Raw genomic sequence first — 14747 nt, forward strand, 5'->3', positions numbered from 1 at the left:
GATAGAGCCCTGTGTCTCTCCCACACCAGCCCCTGCAGTCCCTTCTCAAGCCCTGGGCCCCTCCTACTCTGCCCAGAATCCTGACAATCTTTTCCAGCAAAAATTCACCACCTGGCAGCTGTTTCCCTCACCCGCCCCTCGACCCCCTTACTCCTCCTCTCCTCCACTTAAACATTCCCCCCATTCTTTGGCTCCTTTCCCTTGGCCTACAAGTGGACACTCATCTCCTCCATCCAGAAAAACTTCCCCCCCCAGTCCCACCTGCCTCTGCAGCCACTGGCCAGCTCCCTCCCTCCCACCCTGTCTGCAGAAACAGGGTATCTGACACTGAGCTGCAGGTCAAGTATCAGGGGTAGCCATGTTAGTCTGTATCCACAAAAACAACAAGGAGTCCGGTGGCACCTTAAAGACTAACAGATTTATTTGAGCTGCAGGTGTAATCTCTGGTGTGGGCAGACAGATCCAGCTAGCATGCTACAAGGAGCTGTGGCTGCCCAGGCAGTGGGATGGGCTAGCAGCTCTGAGTACAAACCCTGCCTATGTACAGGGGCTGGCTAGGACCCGCCCCTACACTATTTTCAGTGCTGGACCTTCCCTTGGAGCTAGTGCGGGTCTGTCTACCTGAGCCAGAACGTCAGCTCCACGTAGACGTCTGAAGGAGCTTGGGCAGGGCAGCGTAGGGGGGTAGTGTGGTGACTGACAGCACCAACAAGGCGGGGAGGAGGGGAAATCTGAAGGTAAAAGTAAATGGGGAGAAAACAAGTACAAAGCCCAACTGTTGTCAGCTCTTATGGTCAGGCACTGTCTGTTCTTTATCCAGCACCTCGCGCAGTGGGGCCCTGGGCCGGATCTGGTGCTCCTAGGCCCTTTGCTAATACCAGTAATAGAATCTGCCCTGCAGAAGGAGGGGAAGCACGTGTACCAGGGTAACGGTCTGGAAAGCAAGGGGCAGGAGTGAACATGCACCATGGGAACTGGGTGAGCCCAGACGCTCCCTTGGAGAGCCTGCTCCGGGCATTGGCTAGAATAGACTGAGAAGCCAGCAGCCCGGTTCCAGGGGCAGAAAAGTCCCCAGCCCCCACAGCAGATACTACAGGCCCCTCTCCCGCAACCATCCTGTTAGTGAGAGGCTGTTGCTACTCCCAGAACTTGAACCCTGCATGCCCCAAGCACCTGCGTATCCCACCTCCCCTGCCTCAAAGCCCTCTGCCCTAGCTTTCCATGGCCTTTGCGCCCACTGCTGTCCCTGCCTTGATGGCTCCTCCCCCTCAGCGTCTGTAACAAGCTGCTTCCTTCCCAGCCCAGTGCACGCTCTGCCCTGGGAAAGGATGGCCCAGATGTGCTGCAGAAGCTTGGAAACAGACACGTATTTAATGCATGTAACATCCCATCACAACACGGAAGATAAACCCTCTTTCCCAACCAGCTCCATCCTTCCCCTCCTGCTTTGCCTGCTGGGACCCCAGCCCCTGGGAGCAGCGCAGGGGGAGCAGCGGGGGGCAGCTCAGGCCATCGCGCCACAAAGCACAGGCTTCGTGAAGTGACTGCAGAGCCCTGTGCCGGTGGAGCTCAGCTGTAAGGCACATGTGGTGCAGAGCTGAGGAGGTGCAAAGCGCCCCAGGTCCAAGCCCTCCACTGCAGGGGGGGGGGGGTCCTGCACAACCCCACAGGCGTCGCCCCTTCACTCAGTCCACTAAGAACTTCTCCCCGCCCGCGTCCTTCCCGGCGCGCCGCCTGCAGGAGTCTGGGAAGAAGTCGGAGCGCAGCAGGCGGGAGAAGTACGTCAGGATCATGGCATCCAGCAGGAAGAGGTTGACTATCAGGAAGGCTCCCTGACCCCGCACCTCCACGTAGCGCACAAAGTACCAGGTCAGGTAGGTCTGGGGCACCAGGCGGAAGAGGAAATACATCACCAGGTTGACGTACTTGTTGATCCTGTAGAGGGTGGGAGCTGGCATGTTGCTCAGCTTCAGCAGCATGCGGATGGTCAGGAAGATATTGCTCACCTCCACGAAGAGCGACAGCATCCCCGCTGCCACGAAGCGGCCCAGGAAGATCCCGGAGAAGAACGCTGAGATCGCCTGGCAGGGAGGACCCAGACACAGGAGTGAGGCCGGTTGCCTTCCCCTCCACCCCCCAGCCCAGCCCAGGCATGGAGCTGAGTGCCTGACACCAGGCCCGCTCCAGAGGAAGATTAGAAGGCAGCCAGCTCAGCCTGCAGGGCCGTGGGTAGGGGGGAGCCATCTCTCAGGAGCGAGCAGATTGGTTGAGCTTCCCGGGGCTCTAGCCACAGTTGCATGGCCACCCCCCTCTCACAAGGTTAGTCTAACCCAGCTGGTGTCCCAGCCCGGATGTACTAACCAATCTTTCTGTGCATGGGAGGTGGGCAGGTCCCTTGGGCTCTTTTCCCCACCTCCAGCTTTACTCCCCAGGGAATCACTCGTGTGTCCTGGTTGACTGCCCCATTTGGCAGGTTCCGGCTTCTGCATGCCCACCCTGCTGAGCATACCTGCCACGCAAGGAAAGCTGCAGGTGAGACTCGGGCAGGGAGCTGCTCCGAATCCGGGCTTGCAAAGCAGGCATAGGCCCATGCCCCTGAACTTCAGCCCTGCATCACGATCTGCTCAGCTAACAGGCAGCGAGGCCAGCACAGGCCAGGCAGCCCCAACCTCAAGGACTCGCAGCCCTAGCCTCCTGTGGGGCACCCCTCCTGCCTTCCCACCTCCCCGGGGTCACTGTCAGTTCCACTCAGCTGTGGGTGTATCTGGAAAGAGCAGAGTCAACTCAGCTGGGCTCACTGCAGGGGCCTGTACTTGCCATGGCATGGTGAACCAGGTACTCCCAGGAGGCTCGGGACTGGTGGCTCACAATGATGTCGAGGGTGTCGTGGATGAAGTAGCCTGAGGAGGGGAGGCGGAGAGCACAGTGTCAGTCCGGGGTGGGGGGAAGTTACACTCACACCCTGTGCGTCTACAACAGAGCCTCCATTGAGAGCTTTCAGCTGTCACCCAGTGCCAAGGCTAGTGAGATGGGGCTGCATTAAACAGTGCCCCCCCCCCATTAGTAACTAGCCAGGTGGGAACTAAAGTTGGGAGGAACACCCGATGTCCTGACTGACACTCTCAGTAAGGCAGGTTCATGCCTCTCAGGTGCATGCGTGATCACCAAGACTAGTTTGCCCACACACCCCTGTAGTTACCACAGCAAGCAGGGTGGAAAGGGATTCTGGGAGCATCTACAGAGGGTAGAAGCATGCACGGGGAACAAGAGTGAGACCGTCTCTAAGGCGGGGAACACAGTCTGGAACAGGACGCTGGGAGCAGGAGTGGCTCTGTCTGGAATGGCTCGATGACTGTGCCGCACAGTACGGCAGCAAAAAGGCCTGTGCAATTTTAGGCGCCGCAGCCTCGTGTCATGGAGCAGGGAGGCGAGCGCCCCTGTGCACAGGGCTCGCTGTGTCTGGACACCACCAAGGTCCTGAAAAGCTGCAGGCAGCTCAGCAAAGAGCAAGCGAAGCGACCAGGGAACTGGAGGAACTGTGGCTAATTAGCCATGCCACAGATTTAAATCTGTGAACAGTCACTGAGGAGGAACAGGCCAGACAGCTCTGTGGATCTGAAGATGTCAATGCCTAAGGAGGAGCATTGTTGTGGGTGGGACCAGGGCGTGTTACAGGAACAACAGGATGGAATTAAAGCACAGGTGAGCTGAAGGCTGAACACCATGAAAGGTTTTTGAGCGGTGGGGGGAGGGGAGCCTCTCCCCACACTGCAGCCCTGAGCGCCTGCGTGGTGCTTAATAGGCGGCCGCGCAGCTTAGAGGGAACTTAGGTGAAAGGTATTGGGCTGTACAATACCCTCCCCTGGGATGCAGCAGAAGACCCAGCACGTGGGACTGGCCTGCACAAAGCCCTGGAAGGGATGCTGCTGAATCAGTCCTGCCTGGAGCTGGCTGGGGCAGCAAGATGGGGAAGGTTCTTCCAGCTCCAATCTCAGCACCTCTAGCTGAAATGCAGCACACAAGGCCCCTGCACGGGGGGAGGAAGGGGCAGAAACCCCTACCTGCAGAGAAGCAGAGAAGCAGGTATCCCGAAGTGGACGAGATGTTTTCAATGTCCATCAGCATCTCAGGAACCTGCCAGACGCTGGGGAGGGGAGAGACACGCAGAGAGGTGTGTGGTTTCATATAGTCTGATCATAGCAGCCCTCCTCACCTCCCAAGTGTCATGGTGCGCGGGTCACTGCCACACTGCAGGGAGGGGCCTGGGCACAGTTCCTCTTCCTGCATTACTCGGGTGAGCAGCAGTAACTCCCCCAATAGCATGAGCGAAGAGAAACAGCAGGCCCCTCAGCCAGCCATTCAGCTCCTTCTAGGGCCGAGCGGGAGCCCAGGACGGGCCTAGGTTGTGATCAGTCCGTCGGTACAGTAAGAGTCAGCTGGGGCCTTTGATCCTTTCTCCTTTGCTTAGCGGCTCATTGCTCATGCTGCAGGGAATCAGCGAATGCTCCAAGCCCCGCTTGGAAGCGCCTGGACTCCCTGGGACCTGGCACATGATCAGCTCAGCCCTGCCTCCCTGTGCTAGGCGGGTACACGGAGTGCCCCACTCAGTGGAGGTCTCCTTAGCACAGAGCGCCCCTTGCCATGTGTGCCCCTCAGGGCCCTCCCTGCAGACCAGGCACGTCCCCATTGTGGTGCAGGTGTGTGCACCACTGGTGCTGCGTGCCCGCTGCTCTCTCGGGGACAGGGCGGGGATGCTAACGGGCTGAGCAGAGGGGCCATGCAGCAGGACCGTTCTCTCTGCGGGCAGAGCCCCGGAGCAGGGATCGGACATGGCGCGCGGGGGGGGCTCGGGCACTGAGCAGAGCCCATGTCCCGTGCAGCACAACCGGCCTAAGGCCTTGGCGGGCACCGCAGCAGAACAGCCCCTGGGGCCGCGCCGGGGATGCGGCGGGGCCGGGTGCAGCTGCTGCTGGCTCAGAGCTGATCAGCACCTGCCTGGGCGCTGGGGAGCCCGGGCTCGCTGCAAACACCGCTAATGAGGAGCCGAGCCTCCGAAAGCGGCTTTGCTGCAGCTCCCGGGAGCAAAGGGGAGGCCTCGGGGGGCGGGGCGGGGGCCGGGCCCGGCTCACTCACCACAGCACGGCCCACAGCCCCGTCACCACCGAGTGCACGAAGGAGACGAGCAGGTTCCGCCAGCGCCAGGCGCGGGTCGGGTCCCGGCACACGTGGGCGGGCAGGGGCAGGCGACGCAGCCCCCGCTGCAGCGCCTTGAAGAGCAGCGTGGAGCCCAGCACCAGCCCGGCCGCGCGCAGCCAGGGCCCCATGCCGCCGCCTGGCTCCCCGGCCGGCCGCCGCCGCTCGCTCCGCTCCGCCCCGGCCCGGCCCACGTGCGCCGCGGCCCTGACTGGCGGGCTGGGGCCCCGCCCCCTGCCGGCGCCTCGCTCGCCCGCCCCCTGGGGGCACGGGGCGGGGCTGGGCCAGCTCAGGGAGCATCGGGGCTGGCAGGGGGAGGGGCTGTGCCAGCTCAGGGGGCATCAGGCTGGCAGGGGGAGGGGCTGTGCCAGCTCAGGGGGCATCGGGGCTGGCAGGGGGAGGGGCTGTGCCAGCTCAGGGGCCATCGGGGCTGGCAGGGGGAGGGGCTGTGCCAGCTCAGGGGCCATCGGGGCTGGCAGGGGGAGGGGCTGTGCCAGCTCAGGGGGCATCAGGCTGGCAGGGGGAGGGGCTGTGCCAGCTCAGGGGCCATCGGGGCTGGCAGGGGGAGGGGCTGTGCCAGCTCAGGGGGCATCAGGCTGGCATGGGGAGGGGCTGTGCCAGCTCAGGGGCCATCGGGGCTGGCAGGGGGAGGGGCTGGCAGGGGGAGGGGCTGTGCCAGCTCAGGGGGCATCGGGGCTGGCAGGGGGAGGGGCTGTGCCAGCTCAGGGGGCATCATGACTGGCATGGGGAGGGGCTGTGCCAGCTCAGGGGGCATCAGGCTGGCAGGGGGAGGGGCTGTGCCAGCTCAGGGGCATCAGGACTGGCAGGGGAGGGGCTGGCATGGGGGAGGGGCTGTGCCAGTTCAGGGGCATCAGGACTGGCATGGGGGAGGGGCTGTGCCAGCTCAGGGGCCATCGGGGCTGGCAGGGGGAGGGGCTGGCATGGGGGAGGGGCTGTGCCAGCTCAGGGGCCATCGGGGCTGGCAGGGGGAGGGGCTGGCATGGGGGAGGGGCTGTGCCAGTTCAGGGGCATCAGGACTGGCATGGGGGAGGGGCTGTGCCAGATCAGGGGCCATCGGGACTGGCATGGGGGAGGGGCTGTGCTAGCTCAGGGGGCATCAGAGATGGCAGGGGGAGGGGTTTGGCCCGTTCAGGGGCATCAGGACTGGCACGGGGGAGGGGTTGGTATGGGGGAGGGGCTGTGCCAGCTCAGGGGCATCAGAGCTGGCAGGGGGAGGGGCTTGGCCAGTTCAGGGGCATCAGGACTGGCACGGGGGAGGGGTTGGTATGGGGGAGGGGCTGTGCCAGCTCAGGGGCCATCGGGGCTGGCATGGGGGAGGGGCTGTGCCCGCTCAGGGGGCATCAGAGATGGCAGGGGGAGGGGCTTGGCCAGTTCAGGGGCATCAGGACTGGCACGGGGGAGGGGTTGGTATGGGGGAGGGGCTGTGCCAGCTCAGGGGCCATCGGGGCTGGCATGGGGGAGGGGCTGTGCCCGCTCAGGGGACATCAGAGATGGCAGGGGGAGGGGCTTGGCAAGTTCAGGGGCATCAGGACTGGCACGGGGGAGGGGTTGGTATGGGGGAGGGGCTGTGCCAGCTCAGGGGCTATCGGGGCTGGCAGGGAGAGGGGCTGTGCCAGCTCAGGGGGCATCGGAGCTGGCAGGGGAGGGGCTGGCATGGGGGAGAGGCTGTGCCAGCTCAGGCAGCATCAGGACTGGCACGGGGAGGGGTTGGTATGGGGGAGGGGCTGTGCCAGCTCAGAGGGTGTCCGAGCTGGCACAGGGGGCTGGGCTGGCAGGGGGAGGGGCTGAGGACATGGGGCAGAGACCTAGTACCTGCCTGCAAGGTTTCTTCAGTTGATGGGGCTTGGCCGGCACAGGCCCACTGACTTTTGGGAGCCGATGGCTTCCCTGCCAGGAGTTCCGCTCCCAGCCGTGTGTGTCCCCTTCATCTCCAGCCCACCATTCCTCTGTCTGTCACTTTCCACTCTCCCACCCCAGGGCCCTGAATGGTACAAAGAACAACTCCAGTTCTGTGCAGGGGGGAAGCCCAATCCCGAACCCACAGAGCTGAGGAGAAGCCTCCTCCTGTGCCAGCACCTTCCGTGGGCCCAGAATCAGCCCCATGGGGGCCTTAGAAACCTTTTCTCTTCAAAATCCATGTTGTCCCTTCCCATTCCCCTCAGCCGCATTGGCAAGGTGTGTCCCTGCTAGAATAATCCATCCCAGAAGGCCTGTGTACACTGACCAGCAAGGGAGCCAGAGGGCCAAGAATAAGCTCATCTGGCTGCATGGTCAGGATCCAGGGGCTCTGAGAGCCAAACCCAGCCCCTTCCCTGTTTGGAAATCTGGCCCAAGTGAAGCCAATAGACAGGATCCTGAACCACAGCAGGCTGTAGATATGGAAGGGGGAATTAGAAGGGCCAACGTGGATTTTGAAGAGCAAATAACTAAAGAAGTATAAAAGGAACAAGAGATTTTTGTAAGTCTTTCAAAAGCAGGAACCCAGCAAGTCTGATAGATTGCCGAGGGTTAATGAGTGCAGTTAAGGAAGATGAGGACATTGGGGAAAAGCAAACGTATTTTTTTGCATCAGTCTTCCCCACAGGGGTTTTGGGGGAGATTCCCACTCGGATCTGCTCTTTCTGGCACTAAGGGTGAGGATCTCTCCCAGACTGAGGTGTCAGAAGAAGAGGTGGTGAAACAAGCTGATAATTTAAAAAGCAGGAAGGCACCCGGCCCAGCTGGTCCACCCAGGAGTTCAGGAGGAGTTCAAGGACAAGGTGCTCCTCTGTGAAAACAGCCACTGTGCCAGAGGACTGGAAGGCAGGTAGCAAATGTACCTCCCTCCTACCCCCAAAGACTCTCCAGGCAATTTTGGAAAATTCAGAGCAGTCAGCTGTACCTGTGGTTGAAACAATAATTAAAGAAGGAATAACAATACACCTGAAAGCTGTGTGATGTAGTCAAAGGGAAAGTGTGTTCCACAGATCTGTTAGAACTCTACGAGTCAGCACCTGAATGGCTAAAGTCTGGAGAACTGTTTGACTTAATTTATTTAGATTCCAAAAGGTCTTTGAAGAGATCCCGCACAAGAGACTACTGAAGAAGCCGAATTGTCATTGGGTGAGAGGCAAAGTATTGTCATGCATCAGAAACTGGCTGAGACAGAAAGCAAAGAGTAGGAGTAAATGGCCCATTTTCATGATGGTGAAAGGCTAACAGCAGGGCCTGAAGGTTCTGTCCTATGTCCTGTGCTGTTTAATATATTGATTTAATTATCTGGATAGGGCTGGGAGCAGGGGAGCAGCAAAGTTTGCAGTTAGCACAAAGTTATTTACGTTAGTTCGGATCAAAGAGGACAAGCTAGGGGAGTGGGCAACATGGTGGCAACTGAAATTCAATGTCTACAAAAGCAAAGTAATGTCCATTGGAGGGGGAAATGTCTATAGCGTACAGGGTTCTAGAGGTGTAGGAACAGCTTTGGAAAGGAACCTGGGCATGATTGTGAACAGTGCAATAAAGACATCTGCTCAATGTGCAGCTGTAGTCAGAGAAGCAAACAGGATGTCTGGATGTATACGGAATGGGATAGGGACTAATTTATATTTATTGATATAAATCAGTTATGTGGCCTCATCTGGATACTGTGTGCAATCTAGGTCACTCCATCTCAAAATGGTTATTGGAGAACCAGAGGGGATTCACAGAAGGGCAATGAGAATGATCAAGGGCTGGAAAAACTTTCCTATGAAGAGAGATTTAAAAGATTGTGATTAGTACTTTAGAAAGGAGAAAAATAAGAGGGGGGATGATACAAACCTATATGATAATTAATGGTCTAGATCAGTGCTTCTCAAAGCCGGTCCGCCGCTTGTTCAGGGAAAGCCCCTGGCGGGCTGGGCCGGTTTGTTTACCTGCCGCGTCCGCAGGTTCCGCCGATCGCGGCTCCCACTGGCCGCGGTTCGCTGCTCCAGGCCAATGGGGGCTGCGGGAAGCGGCGCAGGCCGAGGGACATGCTGGCCGCCCTTCCCACAGCCCCCATTGGCCTGGAGCGGCGAACCGCGGCCTGTGGGAGCCGTGATCAGCCGAACCTGCGGACGCGGCAGGTAAACAAACCGGCCCGGCCCGCCAGGGACTTTCCCTGAACAAGCGGTGGACCGGCTTTGAGAAGCACTCGTCTAGAGAAGGTAGATGATGAGTATCTCTTCTTCTCCCGTAACACAAGATCAAAGGGGACATTAAATACAATTAAAAGGTAGTCAATTCAAAACTGATACAAGGAAATATTTTTTCACAAAACATCATTAGACTGTGGAACTCATTGCCACAGGATGTCAGAGAGGACAGGAATTTAGCAAGATTCAAAAAGGGACTGGACATTTCTATGGATAATAAGGCTATCCAGAGTTACGGTGGTTAATGCCAACATCTGTTTAGGGAAGGGTATTAAACCCTGTGCTGCAGGGCTGAAGCCAATCTCTAACTATCAGAGCCCAGGATGAAATCGAAGGTCAGTGACAGATTACCCCACTGCTGCCTGCTGATGAGTTCCTTTACCTTCCTCTGAGGCATCTGGTGCTGGCCACTGTCAGAGACAGGATACGGCCCCTGGGTCTGGCAGTTCCTGTGTGCCTAGATGATTGAGGGGAGGTGCAAGGCCAGGCCTTGTGGGTTGAGGTGCTCACGGGGGTGATGGGAAAGAGCAGCTTTATCTCAGACTTTAGTAGGATTTCTCAGGCCTTTCAGTGCTGCAGATGGCCAGTGACATATTGCCTGCTGCGGGGGGGGGTGTCCTTTGCACAATGTGATACTTAAGGCTGGGGAATCCGTTGTTTCTGTGATTTAAAAAAATGTGCATGTTGTGTGCCTGGTCGCTGTGAGGCACAGGGGAGTTGGGAAGGAGCGTGGGGAGCACCCACTGTCAGTCTCTGGTTCCAGGCTGGCCTGGGAGGGAATCACGCTCCACACGCCTTTGGGGCTCAGAGGGGCACTTGGGCTCAGAACTGACCTCAAAGCCCCTGCACTGCTGTGTCTCTGGGGCTTGGGTTTTGGGGAGTTCTCCTCCTGTTTGCCACTAGATGGCGGCGGCGGCACATGGTGTGAGGTAGTGACTGACCTGGTCTCTGCAAAAATAACAGGAGTACTTGTGGCACCTTAGAGACTAACAAATTTGTTAGTCTCTAAGGTGCCACAAGTACTCCTGTTATTTTGCGGATACAGACTAACACGGCTGCTACTCTGAGACCTGGTCTCTGTCTCCCAGGTGGAGAGCAGTTAGCTGGGGCCTGTTCTCACAGGCTCGGGCCCTAGTCTCTCTCCCCAGGGAGCTCAGCCCTTAGCGTGTGTGGGGGTGGGGGAGGGGGAGGGGGAGGGAATCCAGCCTTAGTCCTCCTCTCCCTGTGCCCCTGCAGACCATTTCCCCCTGCCAGGCATGGCCTAGACCATCCTTTTCCACCCTAATGATGTACCTGGCCTCACCCCATTTCTGGCACAGCTTGTCCCCATGGACCTAAGGTGAAGGGGGGAGGTGTCCTAAGCACCCTCCTCCAGATATCGGCAGGGCCCTGCAGTGGAGTGCCACAGGGAGGTGATGGGCATCTTAACCCTTCCCTTGCAGGACAGCAGCAAGCCGGAGCCATCAGCGGGTGCAGACCATGGGGGGAGCAGATTGCAGGAGCATGTGCTTTGGCCCCAGGATCAGAGCACTGGGCCTCCACCCCCGGGGAGTCCTGCCTCTGGCAAGAGCCCAAGCCCTGTGCTTCAGGGACAGGCAGAAAACCTCTATAATGCATCTGGCCAACTGTGTGCTGCTGCCCATGGGGTGAGACTCCTGCAGTAATCAGCTCACACCCCAGAGGCAGCTTACTGGGCCCTCTGCCCACACATGCCCAGGGAGGCTGCCCTACATAAGGGCCAATGGGGCTAGTGGGACCAGGCCTAGGACAGAGCCACTACTGCTGTAATTGAAGGGGTGGCTCGAGCAGAGTCTATAGGTGCCTACATGGGGAACAAATATTTGATACTGGGCTCTTAAGCCAAGCAGAGACGGGTCAAGCAGGATCCAACGCTGGAAACTGACATAGTTAAATTGGGACTGGAAATAAGGTATCAGTTTTTAATGATGAGAGTAATTAACCATGGGAACAACTTACCACGGGTCGTCGGGGATTCTCCAGCCCTGGCACTTTTTAACTCAAGACGGGCTATTTTTTTCTAACAGCTCTGCCCTAGGAATCTCGTTGGGGCAGGTCTCTGGCCCCTGCTATCCAGGGGGTCAGACTAGATGATCACAATGGTCCCTCTGGCCATGGAATCTAGGAATCCATGGCCCCACTCCCCCTTTGCTGTTAACCCTTCCCTTCCAGAGTGTTGTGCAGCGCTCACCCAGCTGACAACCGGCTGGACTGTTTGCCTGGGTCTCTGGATGGAATTAATAGGGTGCCAGTCAATGATGCTGATGGATCAGCCCCACTCAGAGCCTGTGGGAGCCCAGCCCATGGCATGGCGGCGTTTCCATTCACTCTGCTAAGAATAGGGTGACTGCCCTAGCCCCAGCCTCTCTGCCGTGAATTCCTTTCCTTTGTGTGCAGCTGCCCCACGCCCTTGCTGGGTCTGGGCCAGCTTCAGGCTCCTCTGGCCCTGCAGGGCAATGCTGGTGTCTGCCATTGTCCAGAGGTATCCCAGGAATGCAATGAAAAGAGAAGCCAGCTCCTGGGAAAGCAGCCAGAGCCACATCCCTCTGTGACAACAAACAGGCCGAGCCTCAGGGCAGGGACTGGCTTGAGCAGCGGGTGTATCAACACAGGCAATGCCCCAAGCTGCCCCCCCAGTGTCCCAGAGAGGGGCACCCTCCCCCTGGCCTTGCTGCCAGCCTGATGCAGCCAGATAGGGGAAGGCAAACAGCACTTAGTCCTCTGTGGCTCCCTGGCATGCTGAGTGCAGACCCCTGTGGCTGAGTGTGGGTGGCGCAATGTTTATCTCAAACCCACATGGCTCAGAACCAGACTCTCCTGTCAGGGCAGCCCAGCCCTACAGCCAGCTCCTTTGGGTTCAGGCCAGGCTGTGGGGCCAGCTCCTTTGGGATGTAACGCTGCCCTTTCTGCCCTGCCCCTGCTGCATCTCGTGCCCTGCTATCAACCTGGCACTCACACTCTGCTTTGAATCTCTGCCCAGGGCCTTCCACATTTGCCCCTGCTCCCCTGAGCTCCTGGGGGAGGTGCATGGCAGGCGCTCTCTGTTTGCAAAGGCTCAAGGGCTCTGCAGTCAGTTACAGATTAACTCCCTTCTTCCTCTGGAGTGAGTGTGGGGCTGGGGAGGGGATCCCCTGGGATCCAAGTGGCAGATTCTCAGGGTGGGAAAGGTTAGGGAGTCCTGGCTTCCCAGCTGGAGTAACTATTCTGTGCGGTGGATGGGGCAGGCTGGGCTAATCCATTCTCTCTCTGTGGCCTCTCAGGAGCGAACACCCCCCCCCCCACATACACACCTGCTGGGGTTTTTTGACTTCCAGATGCCATATCTAGAGGCTGGGGCTTTGGAGTGTGTTGTGCGGGGAAGAGACCTGCTTTCTCCCATGTGCCACCCACGTGGGGCTTGGCGAGTGAGGCATGAACCGTTCCTGATGAATTAACCATAACCCCACCTCTCCGCTGCCCATTAATCCCCCTCTGGGACGGGACGGTGTCCGCACAGCAGAGCTCTCGCCAGCTGATTGCCCCCCACCAGTCCAGGGGAGGGTAACGCGCACAGTCTGTCTGCCCCGTGACTCTCTGCCTCAGTGGGAGGAGAATCTCCCTGGGCCCGGCCTGCCAGCAGCCGGCTGGGCACATCCAGGCACGGTGGCATGGAGGGGAGGAGCCAGGTAACAGAGTCTGACCCTAAGAGCCGGAGGCGAAGTGCGTTAACACCATGGTATTTGGAGACAAAGGGGTGTTCACAGGCCTGGGTGCCCCAGCGGCCTCCCAGAGCAGTCCTGTGCTGCCTGTCTCAGCGCGCTGCCTTCTGGACCTGCTGAATCACCCAGATTGAGGGGCCTGAGTCTTGTCCTGTTGGTGCCATTGGCAGGAGCAGGCCCAACAAACCACCCAGCCGGGGGCCTGCAGGCCCTGCCTGGCTCCCTGCTCAGGAAGGTAAGTGGGGTCGCTCGCTCTAACATGGCCAGAGCCCTGGCGTCTGCCAGGAATCTCAGTGCTTAGAGAAGCAATCAAATAGCAGCAGTGTTCATGAATAATAATCCAACTGGCACTGTCCTGATCCCGCCAGGGGCCTCTGGGCACTGCTACGAGCTGAATAATTACTACGGCTCCATTGCTACAGCCGCTGCTGTGCCCTTCCCCCAGCAAACACCCACACATGTGGTCAGCCTCCCCTTAGCCACACGCAGGTTTCCCACTCTTACAGCTGGGCTCACTCTGGCATAGGGAGGCAAAGTGACTGGCCCAAGGCCACACAGCAACTTCATAGAGGGGGTGGACTTGTAGCCAGGATCCCAGGATCCCCAGCATTGCACTGCACAGCTCAGCACCTCTCCTGCAGGCCCAGCCATGGCCTGCAGCTGCCCTACAAGGGGTGACTGCTACTAGGACTGCAAGTTCTGGATTCAGCTACCTACGGGGCCAAGCCAAGCACCATGCCCAGGCCAGGGAGGGGGAGTTTGCCTGTCATGGCCCCATCCCTTGAGTGCCATCGGTAGCTGGCGTTTCCTGCCCACTAGGCCTGGCCCTGTCTGGGCAGGATTGTCCGTCTCTGAGAGGAGACGCAGGTAGAGCCCAGACTGTTGGGACAGGGCGGCAGGCTGGCGTTTACACTGCTGCCTTTGTCTGTTGAACAAAGACACCCCCCACCCAGCCATCAGCCGCTCCTTCCCTGACAGCAGCTAATCGCCCCAGAGGCACATGGCAATTAACTGAGATTAAAGGGACCTGGCAATTTACAGCCCTGGCTGCATTCAGAGGGTGACTGAGCCCAATCAAGAGCCATTTCATTAGTGAGGAAGGTGGGGCAAGGGTGGGTGGGTGTCACCCTGTGCTGAGCAGCCCTGCCCTGGTGGGAGACCAGACAGGAATTCACGCTAAATTACAGATCCAGGGGCCGCCTCGGGCCACTGGCCAAGTCACTGGCAGGACGGCTCCAGCCCAGGGCTCTCCCACAGGGGCTGGCAGATGGGAGCAGAAGCTCTGGCTGCCTCACTGTGTCCTGAACGCTCGCGGGCAGGGTGTCACTGACGGAGCACAAAGGCCTTTCTGGGCCTAGGTTGGGGTGGCAGCCAGTGTGCTGTAAAGTGACCCCCACCAGGGGGAGGGGGGCGGTTCCAGGGCCCAGTGAGTGGGGAGGCCAGTGCCAGGACCTGAGACCCAGGTAGCTTGAGGGGGGAGCTCAGCCCCAGGTGGGCTGGGAAAGGTTAGGGCATTGCCCACAATGGTACCCAGGCTCAGCAGCCCTGCGCCTGGCGATGAGCTGTGCTGCAAGCAAGCAGAGGGAGCATGCACGGGCCTGCAGTGTGGAGCGTGGCTGGCTGGTCCCCTGCTCTTTGCTACAAAAGTCAGTTCCTAGAGAGA

At 59.2% G+C, this 14747-nt stretch overlaps 1 protein-coding gene across 1 annotated transcript; it reads right to left on the bottom strand.

Annotated features, from left to right (window-relative positions):
- Window positions 1–400: 400 nt before the first annotated feature.
- Window positions 401–8693, bottom strand: TLCD1 (TLC domain containing 1). The gene is made up of 5 exons (XM_065418284.1): window positions 8665–8693; window positions 5134–5298; window positions 4062–4144; window positions 2818–2900; window positions 401–2081 (listed from the first exon to the last, which is right to left on the bottom strand). Exons 1-5 carry the CDS (start codon window positions 8691–8693, stop codon window positions 1686–1688), a joined length of 756 nt encoding a protein of 251 aa, XP_065274356.1. The 3' UTR covers window positions 401–1685.
- Window positions 8694–14747: the final 6054 nt, after the last annotated feature.

This window comes from Emys orbicularis, chromosome 17, assembly GCF_028017835.1.
Source record: "Emys orbicularis isolate rEmyOrb1 chromosome 17, rEmyOrb1.hap1, whole genome shotgun sequence".
Lineage (NCBI taxonomy): Eukaryota > Metazoa > Chordata > Testudines > Emydidae > Emys > Emys orbicularis.